Raw genomic sequence first — 27,542 nt, forward strand, 5'->3', positions numbered from 1 at the left:
TGTCACTAAAGCTCAGTTACCATATCTGTAAAAGAAGACTGATAATAAGCCCTAACTCAGAGTCTTAGAGTATCATTTTTAGAATCACATGAGATGATATATGTAAAGGCCTTAATAAAATACCCAGTATATAGTAAGTTCTCAATATATATTAATTTTCTATTGCAAGGTACTGTTAGCTATATCGCAAATAGCCTCTTTATGAGGACCCTTAAATGAATTTTTCTCAGATCTCAGAACGAAGAAAAGTGCATTTTCTATGGAATTTCTCACTATATGTGGGTCATATGAAGCTGGAAATTGTGTTTTTCTCTTTGCTTTGGCCATTAGGAAACTCAGAGCCAAAATTTTGCTTTATCCTAGCCAGTAAAAACAGGGTATTTATTTCTGTCTAACAGTAAAAATAATATCTAACATCTATTTGATGCCTATCAGAGTAAACAGGCCAAACACTATTTCTTCTAAGCATATTACTTTGTTCTTTTAAAAAAAAGAAACAGCAGAATGAGATATTATTATTCATTTAAAATATAAGAACACTAAGGTACTTTATCCCTGGCTTTAGTCTATTCCTATACTCCTTTCCCCTGTGCTTGATTTTTTATCTCTATTTTTTCCATTTTGGTGTAGGTATTTTGGTAAGCCACCTCAAATTTCTTTCAGAACTAGGTGATGTGTAAGAAACAAATTAAAACATATTTACAATCTTATTAGCTTTTTTTGTTGTTGTATATGAAGTTTCTGACCAAATTTATGCATTAGTCTTTGATTTTGGCATTGCTTGTTTAATCAAATTATTAATGAATAATAAAATATTTTGAATAAACAAATTCAGAAAGCAAATTTATTCATTATTCATTGAACAATGATAAATGTGTCATTTTTCCACCAGAAAATCTAAGAATGAAAGTGAAAAACAGATTATTTCCAAAATCTGTGACATCTGATAGTTTGGATGGTATAGATAAGTCTTTGCTTACCCTCATCCTCAGAAATCCTATTGCCATCTGGGTATCTTCTGGTGAACCATTTCTACCTCCAAATGGTAAGTTTTTTGTTTTTGCTTTCTTTCAAGCAAGTGTATGAAGGGAGAGAGAAATACATTTTATGCCATCATAAGAAAATGAATTAAATGGGTATAATATCAACATAATAACATCAAATTTGCACAAAGAACAGAAGGTTCATCAATTAATATGTGCACAAGGATAGCTATACTCTTGTATTTGCACATTTGCCTGTTTTTTTCTTACTGGAATGGAGTATTCTGCATGGAAAAATGTCTAATTTAGTTGATAAAGAGATCCTTGGTCTATAAGACTGAGAATAATGGTATACATTAGAAAATAACAAATGAGTTTAATTCACATGGAGGACGACCTGTCTGCACATTTTCATTTTTAAGAATTGCACCCTTTAGGCAGTAGGTGGATGTTTAAAAAATGAATGGTTCCAAGCCAGGCTTTCATCACCTCCAAATAGTTTGTGGAAGTGGAAAATGAAATATGGCTATTGCATATGGTAAATCTATATAATAAAACAGCATCGTTGCTCTTCTTTTTTTTACCCCTCCATTCCATAAAGAAATGCCTTAAGCCCTGTCATCTTTCAAATGAGGTTTCTTTTAATGACCCTTACCTTTTAATTACTTGTTTCTAATTGAATCTATTTCTTTGAGCAGAAAGTTCTTTATAAATTATTGGTGTGCGTGATAAATTACTGTTGATAAAGTATCTTGTATTTGTATTATTCTAGCTTTGCAGAAAGCAGAAAAATTAGAGAAACAGAACTGGCTGAAAAAGGACAGAATTCTGGCTGATCTAGATACCATGAGACACAAAATGAGACAGTTAAAAGGTCAGTATGAACTATACCAAGCATAACCATATTTAATTCAAAATGTAACCTCAAATTGCTAATGGTTATTTTCTACCATTAGATACCAAGTGTTTAACTAAGGAGCATTATATAAATATTGTTTTACATAAATCATTTGAGCAAAGTCTAAAACCTAATAATGTATTTTTGGTCTGATTTTATATCTGTAAATTTTATATTAAAATGAATACCAAATGACTTCTGCATATGTTTTAAAAATTAGGAAAGTACCTGGGCAAGAGAAACTGTCCCGTTGTTTTGAAATAATCTCTCAATGGACATTTTGTGGGCTTTGGAATTAATCTTTAAACAAACCTTGCTGTCATTCCTTGGGTATTGCTAGGGAAGAATTTTTTTTTTTTTTTTTTAAGTAGTCTGAATGAGGAAGTACTAAAATCTTCAGAAGTGTCAGTAACTTAAAATGACTCCTTTTTACACAGCATGAGACATGCTAATCACAGTCCAAGTGATCAATTATTGGTCTCCTCCTTCTATTCTCTTTAACACAGAATCTTAGGTTTCTGACCTTATACTATTCCCAGGACTTGAGATACAAATGGTTCTTTGGGGAGAAACAGTGTACTATGGACTTGAGTCTAGGAAGGAACAGATTTCAAACTCAGTAACTGCCACAGCAGAATTTCAACTCCTGATGCTGTCTTGTATTAAAAGCATATGAATCTTGCTTCACTAAACAGCAGAACTAGTCCTAACTGCATTAGACTGAACTGTGGTTTGAAATGGCTATTACCAGCTGTTACCAAAAAGAAGAATTGGGTGTAAGTGAAAATAATTACTACTACTAACTTCTACCACTCCTACTATTAGACATTTTCACTTGAATGTTCCATGGACGTGTCCAGAACTACAACTGTCATATTACCCCAACACCAATGCCTCCTTTGTTTCAACTAGTAGTGGGTTCTACTACCATCCACCCAGGTGTTCCTCCCCAAAAACCTGGAAGTCATTCTTGGAATCTCCCTCTCTCTCACCTTCCCCAACCAAATATTCAGTAAGCCTTGTTACTTTGAATCTGTTAAGTTGATCTCAAATGAATGTCACTCTCTCAGTCTATATATCATTATCCAAGTTCAAGCTACCATCATCTATATATTCCTTGGACCATTGAAACAGTTTTCTAACTGGTCTCCCTGCTTCCGTCTTGACAACGGTTTCCATTCTATAAATAATGGTGACATTCTGAAGTTGAAGTTATCACGAAAAAATGCAAAGGTATTATGATACTCCAGGCACAAAATCTTGCAAGGTTTCCTATTATCTTTAGGACAAAGCCTTGAAACTCCTTAGCATGGCCCTTTATAATCTTGTTCTCTGTAAGTTCCTATTTCTTCTTGCCCACTACATTTCATACATTTTAACTTTCTTTTAGCTCCCCAGACATACCATGCACTCTCTTAACTCTGAGCTTTGGCACATTTTAGTTCCCTATACTTAAAAGTTTTCCCTCTGCTGTCCTCTTAGGTTGCTCCTACTCATTCTGTGTTTTTAAGGTTACTTGTTACTTCTTCCTGTAAGCCTTCCTCAGCATTCCAAGCCTAGGGTAATGTGGTTTATCACATTCTGAACTTCCCTCCAATAGTCATCATCACATTATTATGATTACCTGTTTATGTGACAGTCTTTCCTATGTTAGATTATACATCCTATACCGTTCTCATTTGTTCTCTGAATAGTTGTAGAATGACTGATTTAAAGAATAAATGAAATTGCAACCATTCGCTGCAGGGAGTTTCCTAAGCTCTATACCTGCATCAGCTTAAATGCTGAAAATAGCACCTGGTATGGCTGCCTTTATTAAATTCTGATTTTATATTGTCTTCAGTTTTTATTACAATTAAGTATCTTTTTTTTTTTTTTTTTTTTTGAGATGAAGTCTTGCTCTGTCGCCCAGGCTAGAGTGCAGTGGCGCCATCACAGTTCACTGCAAGCTCCACCTCCCAGGTTCACGCCATTCTCCTGCCTCAGCCTCCCGAGTAGCTGAGACTACGGGCGCCCGCCACCACGCCCGGCTAATTTTTTTGTATTTTTCGTAGAGACAGGGTTTCACCGTGTTAGCCAGGATGGTCTCCATCTCCTGACCTCATGATTCGCCCACCTCAGCCTCCCAAAGTGCTGGGATTACAGGCGTGAGCAACTGTGCCCGGCCAAGTATTTTAAAAATTTTAAGTTAATTTGTCATCAACTACAATACCACTGTTTAAAACTCTGTATTTTGTCAGTGATGTCCATTCTGGAGGGATCCATTGATGTGGTTTCTCTTATAATTTAATGCTAACATAAATCTTGTCTCTATTGACAAAGTGGTATGTTTTCTGCTATTAAATATAAATTCAACACATGCTTATAAAACATTTACCCTCATGAAGGCCTTTTTCTAGCTGGTGAGACTATGAGGATAAATAAGAACAAGTCTTAGTTAACTGCAAGGTCTATAAGATTGTGAGCTTCTTCAGGGTTGGCTAAAACAGGAGGTATGAATAGTTGTTAAATCAGCTATTCTATGTTATCATAGCCACTGGTAATTGCAAGAAGCATTTATTGAGCATATGCTATGTACAAAACACTGTGCTAAGCTGATTTTACATTTCATTGGTAAGCATGAACATTGCTAATATTAATCACAATACTAGTAATTACTTTGTTGGGTTTTCACGATTAAGTAACACATGTCAAATATTTACTACATGGTTAGTATATAATACTCAATAAATATTGGTGTAAGGATTCCTGAAAAGGCAACTCATTTACCCACTTGGGGTTTTATAAAACTGATAAATAAATAAAACTCAGGAATGGCAGATCAGGCTAAATTATCAATGTTACATGTAAAAGCAATGTTGGAGCATTTAATTTAGTGTGAAAGTGAAATAAGTCTGCTAACTGAAACCCTAGATTGGGTGGGCTTACCCTTGCAGACACAGGTGATTCTGAATAAGGGTGGGCCTCCCAATAAGACAGGGAATGGGGAGAGCTGTCTGGGCAAGACTCATCCCATGAAAGAAGAGCAAAGCACTTGTGTTCTCTAGTTTCTAAGAGAAACAATGGGCCGAGAATCCCCAGCTTATTTTTCCCAATTTCCAATCAGAAAAATAATCTGCAGTATCAGTGGGGCTCCATCCTCAAAATGAAACAATAGGACTAGGGAAGAGGCATGTCTCATTTATAGTTAGCGATTATAATTACTATCCCCTGATCTCATGTGAAATAAAATAGGATATATGGGAAAATGTAATAAGAAAATACAAAATAATTCATTCAATACATTATTGCTTGGTTTCAATTTATGTTATTCATACCTATGTAAATAATAGTTATCATAAAAACCTTTCCCCAAACTAAAATCTTTTGTGATGACATTGTCTCTTCATGAAAATGATAGCACAAATGCATTCATTTCCTTAAGACCATTAGAAGCAAGTTGACAAAAAATGCATAATGTTTTTTCCTGTTTTCTATACTCAATCCCTAGCTCTCAACAGTATAAATTATAAACTGTTGCTGAACTCTCTGTAGATGAGCAAAATTGTATTGTTCAAAATGTATTCTAAATAAAATATTTGTTGAAATGTTATTTATAAAAATGTGTGGGCCATAAATTAATGTTATCTGCATTCTATAAATAGAGTTGGGTAAAAACTATATTTAGTATAAATTTGTGTTATGTATTTGTGAGGTGCCACCATAGTCTTCTCAAAAGTGCATTGCTTAATGGCATTGTCACTGTAACTCATTGACTGATTGATTCAATTATGTTTTCTTCACATCCATAAATTGCATATGAATCCTTATTAGAGACATAGCATTCTGGTTTCCCTGAAAAGTCATTGTTGCCATTTATTTTTATGCTGGATCTCTTTCCATAAACTTGAGCTAGAAAAGCACAAGTGCTTTATACTCTATAAGTACCAGATTATTTTCAGTTTCGTTTGAGTCATGGTCTGAAAATCTTCACATTAAAATTATGTTGGCAACAAAATTAAGACTCAACTTCATTTTAGTAATTCAATTGTTTTATGAACCTAAGTGTTACTCTAAGAAGCCTTCTGTGGTGCCTCAGACTAGGTTAGCAACTCCTGTTAGGAGCTGTTATAGCTCTTGTGCTTTCCTGGTGCAACCCAATTACAATCCACTATTGGTGTAATCATTTCCTTGATGTCTGCCTTCCCAACCAAACTTGAGGCAGGAACTTATTCTCCAACATGTTTGTGCTTGCATTATCCAACACAATGCCTCACCCACGGCTGTTGCTTAATGTAGGTTTTTGGAAAGAAGATACAAGAGAAAGCATTATTTTTACTTACTTACTTACTTAAGTTTAGAGATCAATATGAAATGCGGGCTGATTATATCTTCAACACAAAAAGAAAACAATTTCATAAGTGTGACTTTTTAAACCTGTTTTATAACTATTTTAAGTGGTCTAGTAGAAAGAACACATAAATTGGAATCACCACACTTATTAAATTATGCCTGTGATTCTTTAGAATACAGTATTCCAATAAATATTTTCTCTTACTACAACTTCCTAACAGCATAAAGGGCACAGCAGAGGTGTCAGAAACTAATCGTGCTCGCAGGGTATTATTAGATGGAAAAAAAGATTCCTGTCTCTTGGGTTAATATTATTTTAGAAATACTTAATCCCCAGGCTGCTAAGCTAATTGTGGGGGAAAGGCTTATTATTAGTAAAGAGAACAAAACATATGTTCCAATACTGGAAGGATGATAGGGGCTATACAAGGTCATGAATTCTATTTGACTAAATTACCGCTGAACCATATCATGGATGCAAGGCTGGGGCCAGTGTGGAAATCAGCATGTTATCTTCCTCTTCTATCTGTAGAGTACGTATGTGAATCCTGGCTATTTAAAGTCTAAAGCTCCCATATGAAGAGGTATTGTTAGATCTTATTACCTTAGGCATCTTTGATTTTATGATACATTTAGTATTTTAGCCTATGCTCCTGTGTGGAATGATTTATACGTAGAAAGCCAAATCAATTTATTTGAAATCTGAAAGCCTATCATCAGAAACAAAATTTCTAGGACTTGTTTCCTCAGGGCGGCGAGTAGCGGCATGTCAGCCAGCCACCATGGTTCCTACCAAAAGCCCCGTGCAGCCTGTGGTGGTTGAAGGAGGCTGGACTGAACAGACTCAAGAGGAAATTAAACTCATGAAACTTTTAAGACATACAGAGGTATGTTCTTTGGGATTCTGGATATTAAAGACGCTGCCCTTTTTATGAGTATTTAAAAGTACAATATTGAATTTTAAAATGATACTGTTAATATATTCTCAGCATCTGATCAGTTATGACCACATAAGCATATGCCAAGCATTGAGTTGGCATTTGAAGAGTAGCTGTCTAAAAGACAGCAAGCTCATATGAGGGTCTGTTTTGTTTGAATGGAGACCAGAAATTATGACCTTAGCAAAGAAGAGAAAAAGGCCCAGTGGATATGTACAAAGGTAATTGTAATAATTGTAGTCAAGTCGAGCCTTCTGGCTTCATTGCTCATTACTCCTAAGGGCATGTCTCAATATGTAAAAAGAGCAAGGAGCAAAATACTAATTGCAATGGAGACATTCACAAGTGAAGAATTTAAAAAGTGGTTTCAGTCCAATTGGTTAATCAGTCAGGATTGCCAGACATAAAAAAGTCGAAAAGATAAAGGTCAGCTGTTGAGAGGGAACCAGGGAGAGAGACCAGGGAAAACTTTTTTGCTTTGTGAAGTTTTTCATCAAAATGATATATTCCTATTTAATAAGATTCCTCAAATTCGTGAAATGTGTTCAATCTAAATCTTAGGCACGTGCCCAAGTCAAGGTTACTAGAACAAAAGGAATTGACATCCCTAGAAATATGACTTCGTGCCAAGCTAAGAAGGATAAATCACTGACCAGGGAATGAATGCAAAGCATTGAACTAGGACATGCTTGAGGTAGAATAAAAAGCTGCCTGGCAGGGATCTGGCAAAGTATAAGGGTGGCTGCTGTATTTTAAAAGACAGTAAGTAAGAAACAACACTCACGTATACTCTTGTATGCATTTATTGGTTAGAGGAAATAATGTGATTCTAATAAAAAAACTCATTCGTTAGATGCAGAGAAATCTCTCAATAGGGGAAACATCATGCAAAAGTCCAAAAATACTTCTCTCTTCATTTCTTCACATTATAAATGAAAGTTAAGTGCTTTGCCAAAATGATTGCCTTATTATTATTATTCTAATGATTGCTCTTGCCTTTAGTGTTTCATTGAAGCAAGGGAGATTTACTAGTGTCAGTGACAAGAGAGGCTAATGTGCTTAATAGTTACTTCCTAAAATTTTTTCCATATAATTTATTAATTACAAGATATTTCTGGATTTTATCACATTCTTCACAAACACTATACAGACAGTTCTCTAAACACAACATTCTCTGGGTTTTTCTTGACAGGCACACCTTTCTGAAATCCGAGCAATGGAATCCAAAAGAAATTATCCAACTGCAACTAAACCTATAGCAGTCAAGCCGAGCAGCCTGTATAAGCAGCCCAACACAAAACGAGTGTGGATTTATCTAAATGGAGGCAGACCTGAAGATGGCACTTATGCCTGGGGCAAAACTGTTTCAGAGGTAAATCTAGTGTGAAAAGAGTGTTTCATAGGCCTGAGTTCAAATCCCAGCTCTGATATTTCTAGATTGTTTGGTCAAGCAAATTACTTCTATGAACCTCATCTTCTTGTCCATAAAATAGTAACAGCACTTTCCTCGTAGGATTGATCTCATGATTGAATGAGCTTGTATGTGTGAAAATGTGAAGTTCAATGTGTCTGACATAGATGTGAATCTGAATATGACACTCGTCCAGCAGAGAACTGTGCCAGTTCAACCCACTCCTACCAAAGAGTAAAATTTAAACTTTAAAGCAATTTTCTTCATTCATTTTATTTTATTATTATTATTATTTATTTATTTGAGACAGAGTCTTGCTCTGTCACCCATGCTGGAGTGCAGTGGCATGGGTCTTCATCCGTTGTAAATCCAGTTCACAAGAGTGACTTTTTTCACCCATCATGAATCATTTACTAGATATGTTCTATCTAAGAAAAACAATGATACTCATTAGAGAAAGCCTATCATGTTCTTACTACCCAGAGTCCTAGAGCTGTTAGAATTCTCACTTCACAAAGTTAAAATATTGACTAAGGAAAGAGGAGTAACAGTTCATTCTTGGTTTGTAATTTCAGTCAGGGATACAATTCTGACATTTTTTTCTTAATCTTTAAATGAAGACTTTACGCACATAATAAATGAATTTGGGTAATCTTTCTAAAAGTCTTATCTGTTGCAATGATGTCTTAAATAGTAGTTTGTCTTTTTTATTTTGTGAAATGTTTTCATGAATTTTTCTGGGACAAGTGAAAGTCATGTAGAGATGTCGTTGGTGGTGGGGGATGTGGATAGGCAAGATAGTATAATAGACTGGCTTGGAGAAGTTCATGGAGGCTGGTGAGAGCACATAGAGTAGCAGGGCCACCTGAGATGGTTCTGCCCCTGGACATTAATCCAGTTTCAAAGTGTAAGGGAGACCACTCTTCTCTGACAGGGAGTTTGACTAAGAATGGTGAGAGCAACTTCATATCAGAAGTTGACAAACAATTTGTTGTACTTGAGAAATAAGAGATTAAAATGTGAAAATGGATACCCCAAATTAGGAACATAAGTAAAGGATCTTCATACATGTAGGGGAAAAAGGAAAGTGATTTTTTAAAAAGATAGTGGAAGCTTTTTCAGAAGAGAGCTACCTAGAAAAAGCACTATAACAAAGCTGAAATGTCTTTCCCTGCTGGTTTCTTAAAAAATCAGGGTTCATGTTATAGATGCTAAACGTTAAAATGCACTTAAGTACTGCACCTAGAACTGATAAATTTCTGAGAGAATATGCAATGATTAATAAATGGGTAAAGGGTAGAGCTGAGACAATGGGGAAAGATAGCCTATCAGATTCAGGGTAGAAAAAGCTTACAATAACTTTGATGAAGATTACTTATATCTATATCTAACCGGGGGATGACTTTTTGATTTATGTGACTCTCGTGTAGCATATAAAAGGCATTTCATAACTCTTATTCCATGATCATATAATTTTTTATGAGCTTTATATATGAACAGCCCTATGCTAGATGCTGTAAATTATTTTTCTAATTTATGTCTGTGGAAATATTTTTGTAAACTTAATAGTGCTATATAATTGACAGCTTAACATCCATAGTAGTAAGTAGCAGTGGAGTCTGTGGTCTCCTTAAATTAATACGTCAGATTGACAGAGTTTTAGAAAATATATCTAAGGTTTACTTGGGAATGTAGAGAAATGGGCACTCTGGAAGTACAACTCTTTGGAAGACAATTTGGCTGTACATAGCATAAGAAAGTATATTTGCAGAACTTGATCCCAAGGATATTTTCATGAACCTAGGCAACAATTATTTATTAAGAATATTTATTACAAGCCTATTTCTAATAGAGCTAGATTATTAATAATTCAAAACCTCATCAATGGGGAGATGATTAAATGAATTATAATATATAGGATGAAATACAGTAACTCAAAATTACCTTTTTGAAATAATAATAAAGATGTTCAAGATATACTTAGTGAAAGAAGCATTATGTAAAGCATGTGGAGTTAAGTTCTGCACATATATATGCACAGATATAGAAAAAAGACTGGAATGATTTTATTAGATGGCCATATTATGGGAGACCTTTATTTTTCTTTCTTGTATGTTTTCCTATGTGTTCTATATTTTTAATGGTGAGTCCAGATTTTTTTAATAAGGAAAAGTTGCATGATAGGGAAGCTGATATTCCTCTGAGAGAAGTACCAATAGAATGTGATAAATGTAAAATTAGCAGTGAAGGCAGGAATCTCAGTTGAGAAAAGGGAGCACAGTGCCCACCTAGGGTAACAGACAAGGCTTTACAGAGGAATCAATAAGGAACTCTGATGGAACTTGAGAAATGGAGGAGATTCAACAGCTTAAGCAGAAAAAGCATTAAAAAGGATGAGGGGCACCCATCTAAATATAGGTGTTAGAATTCACAAAGTATATTAAATAGGTGCCCCATGGACAGAGAAATTGGAAGAGATAGATGTGACCAGAGAGATTGTTTAAAAGCATATGGTAGACCCCATATACATAGGTATTAATTTTCTCAGTCAGCCATAACAAAATACTATAGACTGAGTATTAAACAGCAGAAACAACAGAAGTTGATTTTCTCACAGTTCTGGAGGCTGGATGTCCAAGATCAAGGTGCCAGCCGGATTGGTTTCTGGTGAAGCCTCCCTTTTTGGCTTACAGACAGCCACCTCCTTGCTGTGCTCACACATATTCTTTCCTTTGTGTGTGTGTGGAGAGAGAAAGGACTCTGGTGGCTCTTCTTTTTCTCGTATATAAAGAAACCAGTCTCACTGGAATAGGGCTCCACCCTTATGGTTTTATTTATCCTTAATTACCTCCTTAAAGGCTCTATCTTCGAATATAGTCACAGTAGCGGTTAGGGCTTAAACATGAATTTGGAGTGGACACAGTTTAGTCCATAACACTATCCTAAACTCAACTACTTAAACCACTACTTGCCTGTAAATAAAGAAATGGAATGGCGAAATCAATGTTTTGGGAAGATTAATGTGGCCTACATGTGTAAAAGGACACTTAGAGAATATCTAGAAACTTTTAATCTCTTCCTTTTTCTTTTCCATGCTGTGTATTTTTGTCTTTAGGGGCTTGCATGCGATTCTTTGTCATCAGTTAGGAATGTATCCTTTCACACTATCAGGCTGTATAAAATGCCTCTGGAGGATGGACTGTGTGTGAGAAATGAACAGGCAGCAGGAAGGGTAGGGTTTGGATTTCACTGGGGTGTCTGGCTAATGACACTGACTCCAAAGAAGCTCAGAGTTTCAGTGTTTGAGACTTTTGCTGGAAGAAAGAGAAACAGAGCACATTTCAAAGTGCTTCTCTCTACCTTCTATAATGAAACCCCCAGATGGTATTTGAATCCCATCCAATGTGGACTTTCTCTCAACTGCTTTCACTGCTGTGGCTATTCTGGATGATTTAGCCGTGTTCTTCCCACCCACTCTTTGAACATTGCTAGACTTACTCTCGTCTCCAACTCTTGTCGGCTCATCAGTCATCAGTGCACCAAGGCAGCTCTCTCTCCAGGGTTAGTGGCTCTTTCTGCAGGACCAGCATCTTTCTCTGATTTATGATTGCCTGTGCCCCTCCTTCTATGGTCCTGAAGCGTTTGTCTTCTCCCATTCCTGCGGCAGCTCTCTGATTCTACAGAATCTCGAAATCAGAGTGTTCTTCCTTGGCCCAGGAATGGTTCTGAATGCATGAGCAGAAGCTAAAGGAATGAAAAAGAGGTCTTTCTGATTTGGATAGGCAAGTACCTCACGCCCACAGGGAGCATGCAATAGTTCTATGATGCCCATGTGCCCCACCTGAGGAGACCTGGTCTATGAAAACAAAACTCAGAAAACAGACTGTGGGTGAGCAATTACTATGGAACAGTGTTGCTTCATCCTGAACTTTGTTATTGCAAAAACATTTAACTTACAGTATACACTTTAAAGAGGATACTTCAGTAAGTTTAGATACATTTGAAAAATAGAATTAAGAATGTCTTTGTTTTGTTTTTTTGTTTGTTTGTTTTTGAGATGGAGTTTTGCTTTTGTTGCCCAGGCTGCAGTGCAATGGCATGATCTCAGCTCACTACAACCTCCGCCTCCTGGGTTCAAGCGATTTTCCTGCCTCAGCCTCCAGAGTAGCTGGGATTATAGGCATGTGCCACCACGCCCGGCTAATTTTGTATTTTTAGTAGAGATGGGGTTTCTCCACATTGGTCAGGCTGGTCTCGAACTCCCGACCTCAGGTGATCCACCCGCCTTGGCCTCCCAAAGTGCTGGGATTACAGGTGTGGGCCACCACGCCCAGCCTAAGAATGTCTTTAAAGGTCGTAATATGACTAGATATCTTAGAACCTAATTGTACTGAAAATGTCTACTTTTTTCTTTTTAACTCATCTGTATTTGTTACATTCTTTTAGGGCAGAATGTGACTTGGGCACTACATTTCCATGCACAAGCCTCACTGAGTTACTTTTTGAACAGCTTTACAAGATGCTTAGGTAGGCTTGTAATTTTGCTCCTCTAAACAATTTTTTCTCTTTCTCTTTCTTTCTTTTTCTTTCTTTCTTTCTCTCTTTCTCTCTCTCTCTTTCTCCTTCCTTCCTTTCTTCTCTCCCTCCTTCCCTCCCTCCTTCCCTTCCTCCCTCCCTCCCTCCCCCTCCCTTCTTTCCTTCCTTCCTTCGTTCCTTCCTTCTTTCCTTCCTTCCTTCCTTTCTTCTTCTTCCTTCCTTTCCTTCTTTCCTTCTTTCCTTCTTTCTTGATGGAGTTTTGCTCTTGTTGCCCAGGCTACAGTGCAATATCATGATCTCAGCTCACTGCAATCTCCACCTCCTAGGTTCAAGTGATTCTCCTGCTTCCCAAGTAGCTGGGACTACATGCTTGCACCATAACGCCTGGCTAATTTTGTATTTATAGTAGAGATGAGGTTTCACCATGTTGGTCAGGCTGGTCTTGAACTCCTGACCTCAAGTGATCCACCCGCCTTGCCCTCCCAAAGTGTTGGGATTGCAGGCATGAGCCACCACACCTGGCCAAACAATACTTTTCTTTGAGAAATAAGCCCTGTGGAGAATTACATTAAGTTGCTTCTGTTTAACATACTTATTTCTAGTGGACTAGTATATGTAGAATTGGCAACCACAGGGCATGAAAAGTTTAAAAAGTAGATCCTAGAAGAATAACAAATACCTTCCTTCTAAACATCAAGGTAGATTTCAGAACACTTCAATGCCAACATATTTGGTCTACTAAGGAATCTGGCTTGAACACTTTAGACCTCAAAGTTAATGTTAGGCTACATACATCTTACAGCACACATTATGTTGATCTGTTAAAAGAAACCAATTTGAATTTAAAAAGCATTCCTAACCCTGCTTTAGTGCCTAAAGCATCACAGTGTTGCAAGTAGAAGTTGAAAGACATCTTATCTTCCCCTTAAAGGAGCTGTTGTCATGCCTTACAGATCTTTTTAATGTTAACCAAAATAAAGGGAAAAAGTCATTGAAAATATATTATCAGAGAGAATAAAGATAAAATATTGAACATGAGTACAAGTCATTCTTGAGTCAGAGCTTAGTCTATGTCTTCCATGCATGATGTGTCATTATCTCCTTCAAGGAGCAGCATTTCATCAGTTACAGCAGATAAAATGCTTTATTTTCATATTAAAAAATTGTTTTTTGCTAAATTTATTGACTTTACATATAAATATGTCTTAGGAGAAATCAAGTAAAATAACCATAGATTGAATTTATATCTTGCCTTTAAAGTATGTTTTAGTTAAATTATTTATATATATTTTTTCTGTTTGTAAGTAGAAAACATGATCTCTACAGAACAGTGACATTTTAGTGGTAAAGAAAAATATAAGAAATACATCTTTCTGGGATCTTTTGAAACTACACAAATTTCTCTCAGATACCTATCTCTATATATTTCTAGGATAGCTCCTCATTTTTCCCACTCCAGATAGAAACTCAACTGCCATACCCTTTGGTTTCCTTGGAGTAGAAAAAAAAAAAAAAACAGTGACTGCTATGGATTGAATTGTGCCCCCAAATTTATGTTGAAGACACAAACCCCAATGTGACTATATTTGGAGATAAGGCCTTTAGTTGGTAATTAAGTTAAATGAGGTCTTAAGGGTGGGGCATTAATCCAGTAGAATTAGTGGCCTTATAAGAAGAGGAAGAGAGAGAGACCTCTTTCTCTCTGCTATGTCAGGACACAACAAAGATGGCTGTCTACAAGTTAAAAAGCAAGTCTTCACCAGGAGCTGAATCTGCTGGCACCTTGATCTTGGACTTCCCAGACTCCAGAACTGCAAGAAATAAATTCCCATTGTTTAAGCCACCCAGTCTGTAACAGCCTGAGAAGAAGTAGTGACTATTATTATAGAAAATTTAGAAAAATAATAAAATAAAACCATATGTATCTACCGCAATCTCTTTTTGAAAATAATCTCTATGAATTTTTTATTAATAACATTTATTCTGTTTTCTAATTAGGAAACAGCATGTAGTCATTGTATTAAAATTAGAAAAAGGATAAAAGCACCAAGAAGAACATGAAAATTATATCATCCACAAATAACCAGTTATTACAATTTTAGTGTATATATTTCTAAACAATGATAATTCTTTTTGCCTTTGTGATCATAGTAGATCACATGTATATACAGTTTTACAAGCTGCTCTATTCACTTATTGTGACTTTTCCCCCCATATAATTTAACATTCTTTTTTTTTTTTTTTTGAGATGGAGTCTCGCTGTGTTGCCCAGGCTGGAGTGTAGTGGTGCGATCTCGGCTCACTGCAAGCTCCACCTCCCGGGTTCACGCCATTCTCCTGCCTCAGCCTCCCAAGTAGCTGGGACTACAGGCACCCGCCACCACGCCTGGCTAATTTTTTTGTAATTTTTAGTAGAGACGGGGTTTCACCATGTTAGCCAGGATGGTCTCGATCTCCTGACTTCGTGATCCGCCCGCCTCGGCCTCCCAAAGTGCTGGGATTACAGGCATGAGCCACCATGCCTGGCCAATTTAACATTCTTTAAAAACATTATTTTCAATGGTATCATAACCTTCTATCAAATTGATGTATTATTTATTCATCCAGTTTTCTATTATTTGCCAGTTTGGTTGTTCTTCATTTTTTGCTATTATAAAGAGTGCTGCAATGAACATATTGATACATCAATCTATATTTATTTTCTGATTATTTTCCTTAAATAATTTCCTAGAGGGATTGCTAGGTCATGTTAATAAACATGCCTAAGAATTTTGATACCTATCACCAAAGTGTTTTCTAGGAATGTTTCAGGAGTTTATACTCCCATAAGTAGATATTGAGAATTCTCATCCACCTGTTGCATATATGAAGATATCAACAACACTGCAACAAAATCCAGTGATTTAAAAACATATTTACAGGTTCGACAGAAGAAAAATGTTATACCCATATTTCAATTTATATATTTTTAATTACTCATTGAGGTGATTTTTATTTGTTTTATGTTATCACTTATTGGTTATCTCTGAGTTCCCTACGTCTTTTGCTATTTTTCTATTATATATATTTTTCATATTGATAAAAGCTTTTTATTAACTAGTAAGGTTATTACATGTAACTTTATCAGATTTATTGTAAGAAATTTCCAATTTACTATTGTGTCTATGGAGTTTTTTAATGTATAGAAAGTAATACATTTTATAAGTTTGTTCATTGCTCTTAATGTTCATATTTATCATCCTGAGGTCATATAAAGATTCACCTGCTTTTTCATCTAATTTTTTTAAAGTTGTATTTTTCTCTTACTTTTCCTTTTTTTCCTTTTTCTGGTGTAAAATTTGAGTGAAGCAATTTTCTCTGCTTTATTTGTTTGCTTAAAATTATCTCAGCTCTGTTCACTGACTAATCTTTTTTTTCCCTCCCCTCTAAGTTGGAATACCAATGCTGTGCTAAAATCTTACATATACTAGCTTCTGCTTTTAAATTATATAAAGTATGTATTACTTTTTAAATTATATATATTTATATTTTAATATCTGAAAGAAGTTGCCCATTGTTGCACTTCGTTGTCAGATTTTACTTGAATATTCTTGCCTGTTGATTTTTAAAGATGAAATTTGGAATTACAGTTCAACACCATAAAATCATCCTATAGGATTTTGACTGAAGTTGTATTAGACTATTAATTTCCTAAGAATGTAAACCTTCTACATTATTCAATTTCTACAACTAGGCTGTGGTATTTTTATTTATGTATTTTTTACATATATTAAAATATACTTAATATACGTAAAAAAGATTTATGTATAAGTTTTTTTTCCTGTCCATCAGCAAAATTTTATGGCTTTTTTTTTTTTTTTACAAGGGTCTTAGATTTTTAAATAATTGTTATTTCTAGTTGATTTTGTTTTGGGGATAGATTTCCCCCCACTGTATTTTCAAAATGCCTATTTTCAGTGAACAGATAAACTATTAATGTTTTAACATTTATTTTGTATTTGGACGCTTTGTTAAGTGCTTTTATTTTTGTTAATTTCTCATTTGATTCACGTAAGTTTTCTAAGAATGAAGTCATATTAAATTCACATGATGGTGATTTTGCTTACTCCTTTAAAATAACTGTTTCTCTTAATCTGATTTTATGTTTTATTGCATTGCTTATAATCATTAAAAAAAATTCTTAACAACCACAAAAGAAGCAAGCAACATCTTTTGTCTGCATGAATGATAAGAAAGAAGGCCGAGTGTATTGGCCCATGCCTGTAATCTCAACACTGTGGGAGGCTGAGGTGGGAGGACTGATTGAACCCAAGAGTTTGAGACCAGCCTCAGTAACATTGTGAAACCCTGTCTCTACAAAAACAAAAATTAGCTGGACGTGGTGGTGCACGCCTGTAGTCCCAGATACTCGGGAGACTGAGGTGGAAGGATCACCTGAGCCTAGGGAAGTCGAGGCTTCATTGCAAACCCCGATCATGCCACTGCACTCCAGCCTAGGAGACAGAGTGAGACCCTGTCTCAGAAAAAAAAAAAAAAAGATGAGAAAGAATACTTTGGTTTTCTTTTTCCTGCCCACCGCCTTTTTTGGTCGTTTCACATATATTTTTTTTTTTCTCTATGAAGACTTATTTTAAAAGTTTTAATTCATTTATTTTCTGATTACTTTTGTAGGAGGTGTATCATGTTCTGATAGTCTTAATGCTTAACATTAGTCATTTTATATTATGACTTTCCCATAGTCAAGAAATTTGATTCATTTCTTAATAATCTGAAATATTTGTGTGTGATATGTCTTCTGAGGTTTTGTTTACAGGATGACATCATTTGTTTCTTTTAATCATAAATTGTAACTTGGCTGGATATAGAATTCTTATGTTAAAATCTTTTCCCCTAAAAACTTCATAACTTCATAGATTTTGCTTCACTTTCTTTGGTATTCAGTGTTACAGAAAACAAAGTGTAAATATAACTGAATTTTTCTCCCATGCTTGAAATCCATACTTTTTGCTCTGTAATATTTAAATTTTAGTCATATTGAGAGGTGAAGCCAGCTCGACTTCCTGGGTCAAGTGGGGACCTGGAGAACTTTTCTGTCTAGCTAAAGGATTGTAAATGCACCAATCAGTATTCTGTGTCTAGCTAAAGGTTTGTAAATGCACCAATCAGCACTCTGTAAAAATGCACCAATCAGCACTCTGTGTCTAAAGGATTGTAAATGCACCAATCAGCGCCGTGTCTAGCTAAAAGATTGTAAATGCACCAATCAGCACTCTGTAAAAACGCACCAATCAGCACTCTGTGTCTAGCTAAAGGTTTATAAGTGCACCAATCAGCACTCTGTAAAAATGGACCAATCAGCATTCTATAAAATGGACCAATCAGCAGGAGGTGGGTGGGGCCAAATAAGGGAACAAAAGCTGGTCACCCCAGCCAGCAGCGGCAACCCACTGGGATCTCCTTCCACACTGTGGAAGCTTTGTTCTTTTGCTCTTCACAGTAAATCTTGCTGTTGGTCATTCTTTGGGGCTGCATTACCTTTATGAGCTATAACACTCACTGTGGAGGTCTGCAGCTTCACTACCAAAGTCAGCCAGACCACGACCCAGCAAGAGGAACAAACAACTCCTGACGTGCCACCTTTAAGATATGTAACACTCATTGCAAAGGTCTGCGGCTTCACTCCTGAAGTCAGCAAGACCACCAGAAGGAAGAAACTCCGCACACATCTGAACATCTGAAGGAATGAACTCCAGACACACCATCTTTAAGAACTGTAACACTCACTGTGAGGGTCCACGGCTTCATTCTTGAAGTCAGCGAGACCAAGAACCCACTGGAAGGAACTGATTACGGAAACAATATTGTTCATAAACTTTGCCTTATCCTAGGTCAGCCTACTTTATCTGAAGACATGGATCTTTATTTGGAACAGGAAAGTTTTCTTCTATTTTTTGATAACTGCTTAAGGTTAATGTATTCTAGATTCTTCTCCAGTAATGCCAATAATGTATAGGTATAATATCTAATGTCTTGACATTCTAAATATTTTTTTCTCTCATATACTTTATCTCTTTTCCTTTCTTCGTATCCTGTGAGATCTTCTCCACCTAGTCTGCCCTAATACTGATTTAAATTTCTGTAATATTGAGTCTTTTTTCTTTCTTACCTTCTCTCCTCTTGTCATTCAGCTCTCTCTCCATCCTCACTTGAAACCCTATTTCTTCTCTCACTAGCAGCTATACAACTTTGGTTATTATATTTAACCTCTTTGTTCTCCATTTTTCTCATCAACAAAAGGGGGACAATAATTATTTCCACAAAACAAAATTAGATTGTTTTTGAGAACTTTTAGAAAAATACACAGTCCCAGGCCGGGCACGGTGGCTCAAGCCTGTAATCCCAGCACTTTGGGAGGCCGAGACGGGTGGATCACGAGGTCAGGAGATCGAGACCATCCTGGCTAACATGGTGAAACCCCGTCTCTACAAAAAAGTACAAAAAACTAGCCAGGCGAGGTGGCGGGCACCTGTAGTCCCAGTTACTCGGGAGGCTGAGGCGGGAGAATGGCGTGAACCTGCGAGGTAGAGCTTGCTGTGAGCTGAGATCCGGCCACTGCACTCCAGCCTGGGTGACAGAGCGAGACTCCGTCTCAAAAAAAAAAAAAAAGAAAAAGAAAAAGAAAAAAGAAAAATACACAGTCCCTAGAAATGTGTCAGTATGTTTTAGTCAATGTTACTGTTATCAGCAGCCTCAGCATCTCTCCTGTATCTCAGCAATACTCCTTTCCTTTAAGCTATGGTTGTCTCATTTCTGTGTGTATCTGTGTGTATATTTATGGAAGTCATATTTTTTGAATTTGGGGGGAACACAACACAGATATTTTGAAAATGTACTCCTGCTGTAAATTTTTTTCAAATTTTCACCTTGAGTACAATGTACCCTTTTTTATGTTGTACGGTATTTTCATAAGCTTTACATTGTTGCTATTGTTGATTTTTCTATTTATACTTCCTTGTACAAGCAGAGATCTCTTGATAACAGAATAGGTTAGTTCTCTTTGGTCACCCTAGACATCTGCTTGGGAGCTGTCAGAATCCTCCCTCAACACTTAAGTTGAAGGATTGGTTTGTATGCAGAGTATTTAATCAAATTGCTTCTGACTGCATGGTATCTGGCAGGAGTAAGGCTGCATTTAAGACTACTCTCCTGTTGGTCCTCTCTGACTATCTTATTCTATAGAGGGGAATATATTTTTGGATAATTTCAATTATTATTAAATTCAATCCATTTGTCCCTTACTCAAAATACTGGGTGAAAAGCTGCACCCTTTGAATTTCATCACTCCATCACTCTTCTTGTCTTGGCTCATATTACTGATGCAGTTGCCAGATGCAAGGCGTCATAACATGCCCGTCCCCAACCCCTGCCATTCTGCCTTGTTGTGAGTTATAGCCTCTAAACAGATCTATAAACAGAAGTATTGATGGTCATTTGGAGGGATGATGTGAACTTGGTACCTGCATTTTGGGGGAACAGGCTTTTGGCCCTCTAATAGGTGAAAGCCATACAGGCAGGTGTGTAGAAACCTCTCACTTTCTTCCTGCTTGCTTTTATTATTTTGTCTTAAAGTTTTATTCACATTTTAATGGAATTGCCCTCAAGGGTCTGGCAGCATGTTGACTAATCTTTCTAGTACCATTGACACTGTATCTCTACATGTGTTTTTACGAGTAAGTATTCAAGACAAATTGAGAGAAGTTTAATAAGGCCTCTCTAGGAAGCTTTAAAATGTGTCAGTTGAAAACAAAAGACTTTTTAAATCATAGAATCATAGAGCCAGTGAAGTCTTAGACCAAAATTTTCATTTTATCATTGAGGAGACTCTTTTGAAGCAAAGTTACCTGTCTGAAGTAACAAAGAGGCCAGAGCCTGGGTCTCCTCACCTTTTGATATTCTAGTTCCTTGGTCATTAAAAAAATTGTTTTTAGCTATTTTGAGAAGTCTAGATTTTCAATCCAGTTTTTATCAAATTTAGGAATTTCTTAAATAGCGAGTAGTTTTCTTCCATGAAAAAATATGGAACTACAAGGTAAGCTTCACTGGAGAGTCCTGAAGCTCCTCATTGTTTAAGCCCTTTAGGGAACCCTTCTTCCCATCCCTTCTACACCTATGTTTAACTATCAGTGGGCAAATAATCAAACTGGGATAATAGTTCTCTTAGAAGAGTTGGTTCTTTGATACATGATCATATTGTGTCATTCCATATTCAAATGTGGCTGTTCCTCTGTGTCTCAGCTGCTGCAAGACTGCTCCTCTCGTCTCAAAATGACCCACCCAGCTAGAGCACTGTACACCCCCGATGGAGAGCCAATTCAGTCCTGGGACGACATAGAGCGAGATATGGTCATCTGTGTGTCTATGGGACATGGTTTCAAAACCCCAAAAGGTATGTGTGATACTTTCTTTTCCATCAAGTTTTTGAAGAATTAAAGCATTCGGTCTTCTCTTCGAAGAGCTTATATCCCATCAGAATGACCTTTAATAATTATCCTCCCCAAGCATTTCTACTCCATGTTATGGAAGTTAAATTTATATATTTATGTCCTGGAACCTCGTGTTAACACTATTTGCTCTGGAGAATTCAATCGTATTTCAGTTAATCTTGAACCTTATCCAGGGGGCTTATTTGCAGAAATACTGAGAGCCTCATTTGAAGGTATTCCCCTAGTATGAACCCTGAGGAAAGTGAAGCTCCACTGATTTCCTATTTTTCAAATTATTTAAAACGTAATGTTTTATTAATAGTAATTATATGGTTTGTAGTTTCTTTTCTTTAGTAATAAGTAAATATTTTCTAGAGTTATTATCTTGTCTATTCCTTGGTAATTTTCTTTGATAAATGACAGAAATTGAAAAGGACATATATTTGTTATTGAATGAACTCTAGTTCTTTATCCTAAATACCCTGATGAATTTAAAGCCTGTTTTTGTAGGTAGGTATATATTAGCAAAGATATAATTTTTGGGAGATTCCAAAGAACATTGTTATCACTCTAAAGGAAACTAAAAGATTAGGTAATGAATTGCCTGGCATTCCTATATTAGTAATAGTAGATATTTTCTTTTAAGAAGTCACCATAAAATTATTATTACTATGTTATATGTAATGTAGGCAAACCAAAAACTTCAAAACAGTTGCGATTGTATCTTTACATTTTGCCCAGAAAGGACAAAAGGATAGAAATAGAGACCAAAAGGTAGGGAGACAGGATTTATTAGGATGCCTAGCACTGTTCTGAGGGAAGCCACAAATATTCCCCCTGCACCATCCTACATTAGGGATGAGGCGCCAGTCCTTTTATTCTTTGTTTTCTGCTGTTCCCATCACCCATCACTACCCATCACCCTGGCTCTTGGTGACCCTCACTACATCGGTACTTAGAAGAACACACCAATGATGAGGTCCTTATTATCAGTAAGTATTAGTTAATAGCTTTCTGTATCCTCAAAGTATGTAGGTTATAAAATAAACATAAGCTAGGCTCCTCTTCTGAGAGTTTTCAATCTAAGTAAGAATATGAACACACATGAAATAATTAGAGTGCAATCAAATAGTGAGCAAATGTGTTTAGTAGGAGGTACCTTCCCAGTCCCTTCATTATCTGGGCTTAGTCTTTCATATTCCTGGGATGGGCTTCTGTTGCCTGTACCACACCTTCCTTGCAGTATTGTATTCATTGAGCCTGTGTGATAAATAAAGCTAAATATGCTTCAGGCAAGCTAGCCAAAAGGGTATCCAACGACAGAGAGAGATGTCGGCTGCCTTCCCAGAAACAAACTTGTCAACAATAAAAAACTGTGACTGGAAGAGAAAAAAAATGGAAATGCAAATATTACTCTTTCTATCATTTGCCTCCATGTTAGCTCTGTGTATCTTTGATAAAGCTATGGAGACGAATGTTCATTTTTGCATCTTCAATTCTATAAACACATAGATTACCATCATATGAAAGTTTATTCCTTTCCTATGACAATAGGTTCCCTATGTTACCTTCATGGTGAAAGGATTAGTGGTTTCCTCCTATTGTCTCAGTTCTTTCCAATGAGCTATATGTGTTCTAGGAAATTACAGGAAGTCTCTGATTGCAGAAAGTCTGATTTAGTCATTCTTTAGAAACTCATTTTACTCTTGCCGTTTTATTTTTTTCCTGAAATAATTAAGTTAGTAATAATCATTTATTAGAAATCTAAATATTCAGAATGCTTTAAAAAAGAAAACATAGAAATGCAACTATATGCCTATATCCATTAAGGAACATTTAATTAATTAATCATTCCACTCATGATTTTTCTGTGACCTACTGGCTTAAGTATGTAGGAAAAAAATAAAGCAGTCTGGGAGTTTCAAAACCACTCTATAATAACTTATTTTATGCATTATAATACCAAAGAACATTTAGTATGTGAAAGTTAGTCATCAAAGAATCACATTGGGTTTTTAAAAGAATCAATTGGATTTTGCAAAACAAACCAGAAGCTATTAGAATGGCTTCTGTCAAAACAAGCCCCTGACGAAATTAAAAGAGTGTTTTATGCCATTTGCCATAAAATCTGAACACTGTTCTCACTGCTGCTTTCTATCTTTTCAGTGGGTCCAATTTTTAGACCAGCCCTAGGTTAACTTCCAATTCAGGCTTCATAATAAACCTGGAAAGAAGTCCTCCCTAGCAACTTCCACTCTCTAGCAATCCAAAGACTATTAACACATAACTGATGTGATAAGAAGTCAAAGTTGTAATGAGAGAGCCCAGGGTAGGAGCCAAGGATTTGTGAGGGGTCTTCAAGTTTTTCATCATCCTGGACTTTTAATTCTTTTCTATAACATTGACTTGTCTCTCAACTTCTTCTTCTTCTTTTTTTTTTTTTTTAACAGAGTCAAAACAACTGATGGAGATCAGAGCAAATTATGTCAGAATCCGAAGGCAGCAGGGCCCTCAAGCCACAGACATTGTGGTGTCACCATCCACAAAGCTGCTGTCTCTGGCACATCTCCACAGTTAACTCCTATCAGAACCATCGGATTTTCTGCTATATTTTGCTGGTATAGCTATGTGCACATAGTCATGTTTGTTGTGACATTATGATTATTTATCTCTTTTATTTTCATGCAGTTTCCCCCTTTCTTTTCTGAGACAGGTTCTTGCTCTGTCGCCCAGGCTGGAGTGTAGTGGCACAATCACAGCTTACTGCACCCTTGACCTCCCAGGGCTCATGTGATCCTCCCATCTCAACCTCCCAAGAAAATGGGACTACAGTCACGCACCACTATGCCCAGCTAATATTTATATTTTTTGTAGAGATGGGCTTTTGCCTTGTTGCCCAGGCTGGTCTTGAACTCCTGAGCTCAAGCAATCCTCCCACCTCGACATCACAAAGTGCTGGGATTGTAGGCATAAGCCACTGCACCCAGCCCTATGCGATCTTTTATAAAGGTTATTACCCTCCGCATTTTACATAAAGTGACATTTGATGCCTCAAATTTGTTCCTGGAAAGACAACAAAACTAGACAAAATAATGCCAGCAAAATAACTATCATTGGTGTATTTTCTTCCAAGAAAAAAAGGAAACTACTAGTCATTAGTGAAATACAATTTCACAGGATCAAATAGCTTATGTAAAATGCTTTTTAATGTATAATCAAACATTCCATCAAATATTCCATATATCAAATAGAAAATATGTTCCATATATGGAATGTTTGAAAATACAAAAAGACTCTGACCACTAAACACTAAATTTGACCCTACCTGATACTTTCTGGCTCGGCCACCATATTTTCCAAACCTCCATATTAAAATCCTTAATATACTGAATACAAATCAAATGGCTGGTGGCCACCAAATGCCACACAAATCAATCCTTTCTTCTCCAATTTCTCATCAGTTTCACCTGTAGTAACAGTGCAGGACCTTTTATGGGGTACAGTTAGATTCTGTTCATGAGACTAAAGCTTGGCAATTCCCAATATATGCCCAGTGATCAAAAGTCATAGACTTTGTCCTCAATACAAAAACTTAGGGAAAGGATATATGCACTATTTAAAACAAAAATTATGGAAGGTTTATTTTTAAAAAAGAAATCAGGGGAGATCCCTAACAGTCTTAGGTATTAATCCTACAGGAAGGGTAGAATTTACAAGAAGAAAGAACCATTAAAAAAAAAATGGCAGTGACAAATCAGAGTTTAGTTTCTGCTTTTGGTGAAAAATTTCCAGAGAAATGCTCTTCTTCCCTGTCTTCCTCTGAAAACCACTCACAACTCTATATGAATATAAATTGCACTCTGGCTAGGTGTGTACAGAATGGCTCAGCTGGGCTCACTTCTCAATCCTCCACTTTAATGTGATGCAGGAAGGCAGTATATCATTTCTACTGAAGGGGGCTCTTGGAAATCACTGCAAAACGCCTAGTATTTACTCCCAGTCTGCAAATCAGTAGGGCTGCATGAATAAATTCCTGCTGCCTCTGACACTACTAAAAGCAAAGCACATTGAGGTGAAATTTCACATGTTACATCAACAGCAATTTGCCCTTTTACAGACATTTTCTCTATGTGTTGTGCGATGTTAGAGATGTGAAGGTATTCCAATGAAGCTGTGTGCCATATAGGAGAAAAAAATTGCATGTGACTTCGGTTTTGCCTGTCCTTCCTTCCTTCCTTCCTTCCTTCCTTCCTTCCTTCCTTCCTTCCTTCCTTCCTTCCTTCCTCCCTCCCTCCCTCCCTCCCTCCCTCTCCCTTTCTCTCTTTCTCTCTTTCTTTCTTTCTTGCAAGAAAGTCAAAACAAGAAGGGTTAAAAAACTTGCTCCCCATTGGAAAGGGAGCCAAGAGGACTCTTGCCAGTTGGGCCTCTCCCTAGAATGACTCAATCACAATGCCTCTATCGACAATTTTTTTTTTTCATTCCTTGAAAACGAAGACATCTCTCTAGGTGCAAAAGTACTTATCCCTTTCTGCCAGGGAAAAGTTGATTTGCTATGAAAATGGCATAATTTCACCCTGGATCAAATGTGCAAATTCTCGTGAAGTCGTCACTGTTGCATGTGAATACGCCTGAAGCGAAAATTGGTAATATCACACAACACTGTATCAAGCACCAGGAGACATAAGGCAAAAGTCTTAACTGAGCTTTTCTATTACTAGTAAATGGGATTTTAGATGTAATGTAACAGTCATCAACACATCACATTTTACCAGCAAGGCAGCAACACTTACTTTGTAGACGACAGCTAGCCCTGGGTATCTTGGTAGTTCATAGCCACTTTTAGCTTAGACTAAAAACAGCCCTGCTCTTTCTTTACTCTTGACCTTCCTCTTTGGTTGGCTGAAAGGTGGACTGTGGAGCAGTTTCTCTACCTTCAGCAAGGACTGTAGGATAAGACCATTGCAATTCTGTTCAGCCATTCTAGGGTTTTAATAAATGCAGTAATTTCCTTTGGGAACATGTTTATCAAATTTGAATCAGCCTCATATATATAAGTCAGATTTCAGTATTTTTCTATCAACTGAAAACGATTTATTATTAAATACTAAAGCAACCATCCCTAAGTCCATGGCCTTCTCCAAAAATTTATTTCCTGCTGGTTCACAAACACCCTTAAGGTGATCCAGATGTTAATCAACAGTGTAGAAGCATTTGGGATTTTCCTCAGGAGAACTGCATTTTTCTGCCCACCTCTCTAGCTTTTGTGGCCTGATTAAGTGTTAGGGTAAAGTTGCATGTTTCTAAGCAAGTAAACTAAAAGCAATATGCCTGAAAGTCTGGCAGTCTTTCTGAGAATAACTAACAGTATTTATAAATAAGAAGCATTTTATCTGGATGCTTATGTCAGCTTTGTAAAACAGGATATATTAGTAATGATTCAAAATGCAAAGGTAGCTTTGAAGGGCAATAACCCTAAATCTCTGTTTTTTTTTCCTTGATTGTTTATCATAACTAAATATTGTTTTTCTAATTAAAAAAACAAAGCAACGATCAAATGACAGCAGAAGGATAAATATAAATGTATTCTTTTGTCAGAGACTCACTTAGCAATTGTGGCTCCTGGCTGTTGCAGCATTTGTGAGCTAACCTTCATTAATAGCCCAGGGGTGCTGACTGCCATTGAGAGATTCGTGATTCACCATGGCAGCAGTTTTTTTTTTTTTTTTTTTTGCATCATTTGGAAGCGAATGATCAAAACACACAAATCTGCATTATTCTAGTACATCACAAAATCAGATGCAAATGTCCCCAGTTATGGGAAATTTAGACTCAGTGGTGATTCTCAGTTGTTTCTATTGAATCACTGGTTCTGGTTCCCTTCTGGCTTTGAACATATCTCAACCCCGTGTCCCCTCCATGAGGCCAAGTAAGTAGAAAGAAAGAGTAACAGGTTTGTTCTCA

At 36.5% G+C, this 27,542-nt stretch overlaps 1 protein-coding gene across 1 annotated transcript in view; it reads left to right on the forward strand.

Moving 5' to 3' along the window:
* DCDC1 (doublecortin domain containing 1) overlaps positions 1-27,542 on the forward strand; it is a 499,491-nt gene that overhangs the window by 461,765 nt on the left and 10,184 nt on the right. The window contains exons 34-39 of the mRNA XM_005578290.5: positions 893-1,045; positions 1,756-1,857; positions 6,964-7,100; positions 8,344-8,523; positions 21,394-21,544; positions 24,032-24,199. Of these exons, the coding sequence (XP_005578347.3) occupies positions 893-1,045; positions 1,756-1,857; positions 6,964-7,100; positions 8,344-8,523; positions 21,394-21,544; positions 24,032-24,159 (851 nt within the window). The 3' untranslated portion in view covers positions 24,160-24,199. The remainder of the gene's footprint in view (positions 1-892; positions 1,046-1,755; positions 1,858-6,963; positions 7,101-8,343; positions 8,524-21,393; positions 21,545-24,031; positions 24,200-27,542) is intronic.

Source organism: Macaca fascicularis, chromosome 14 (genome assembly GCF_037993035.2).
Source record: "Macaca fascicularis isolate 582-1 chromosome 14, T2T-MFA8v1.1".
Taxonomy (NCBI): domain Eukaryota; kingdom Metazoa; phylum Chordata; class Mammalia; order Primates; family Cercopithecidae; genus Macaca; species Macaca fascicularis.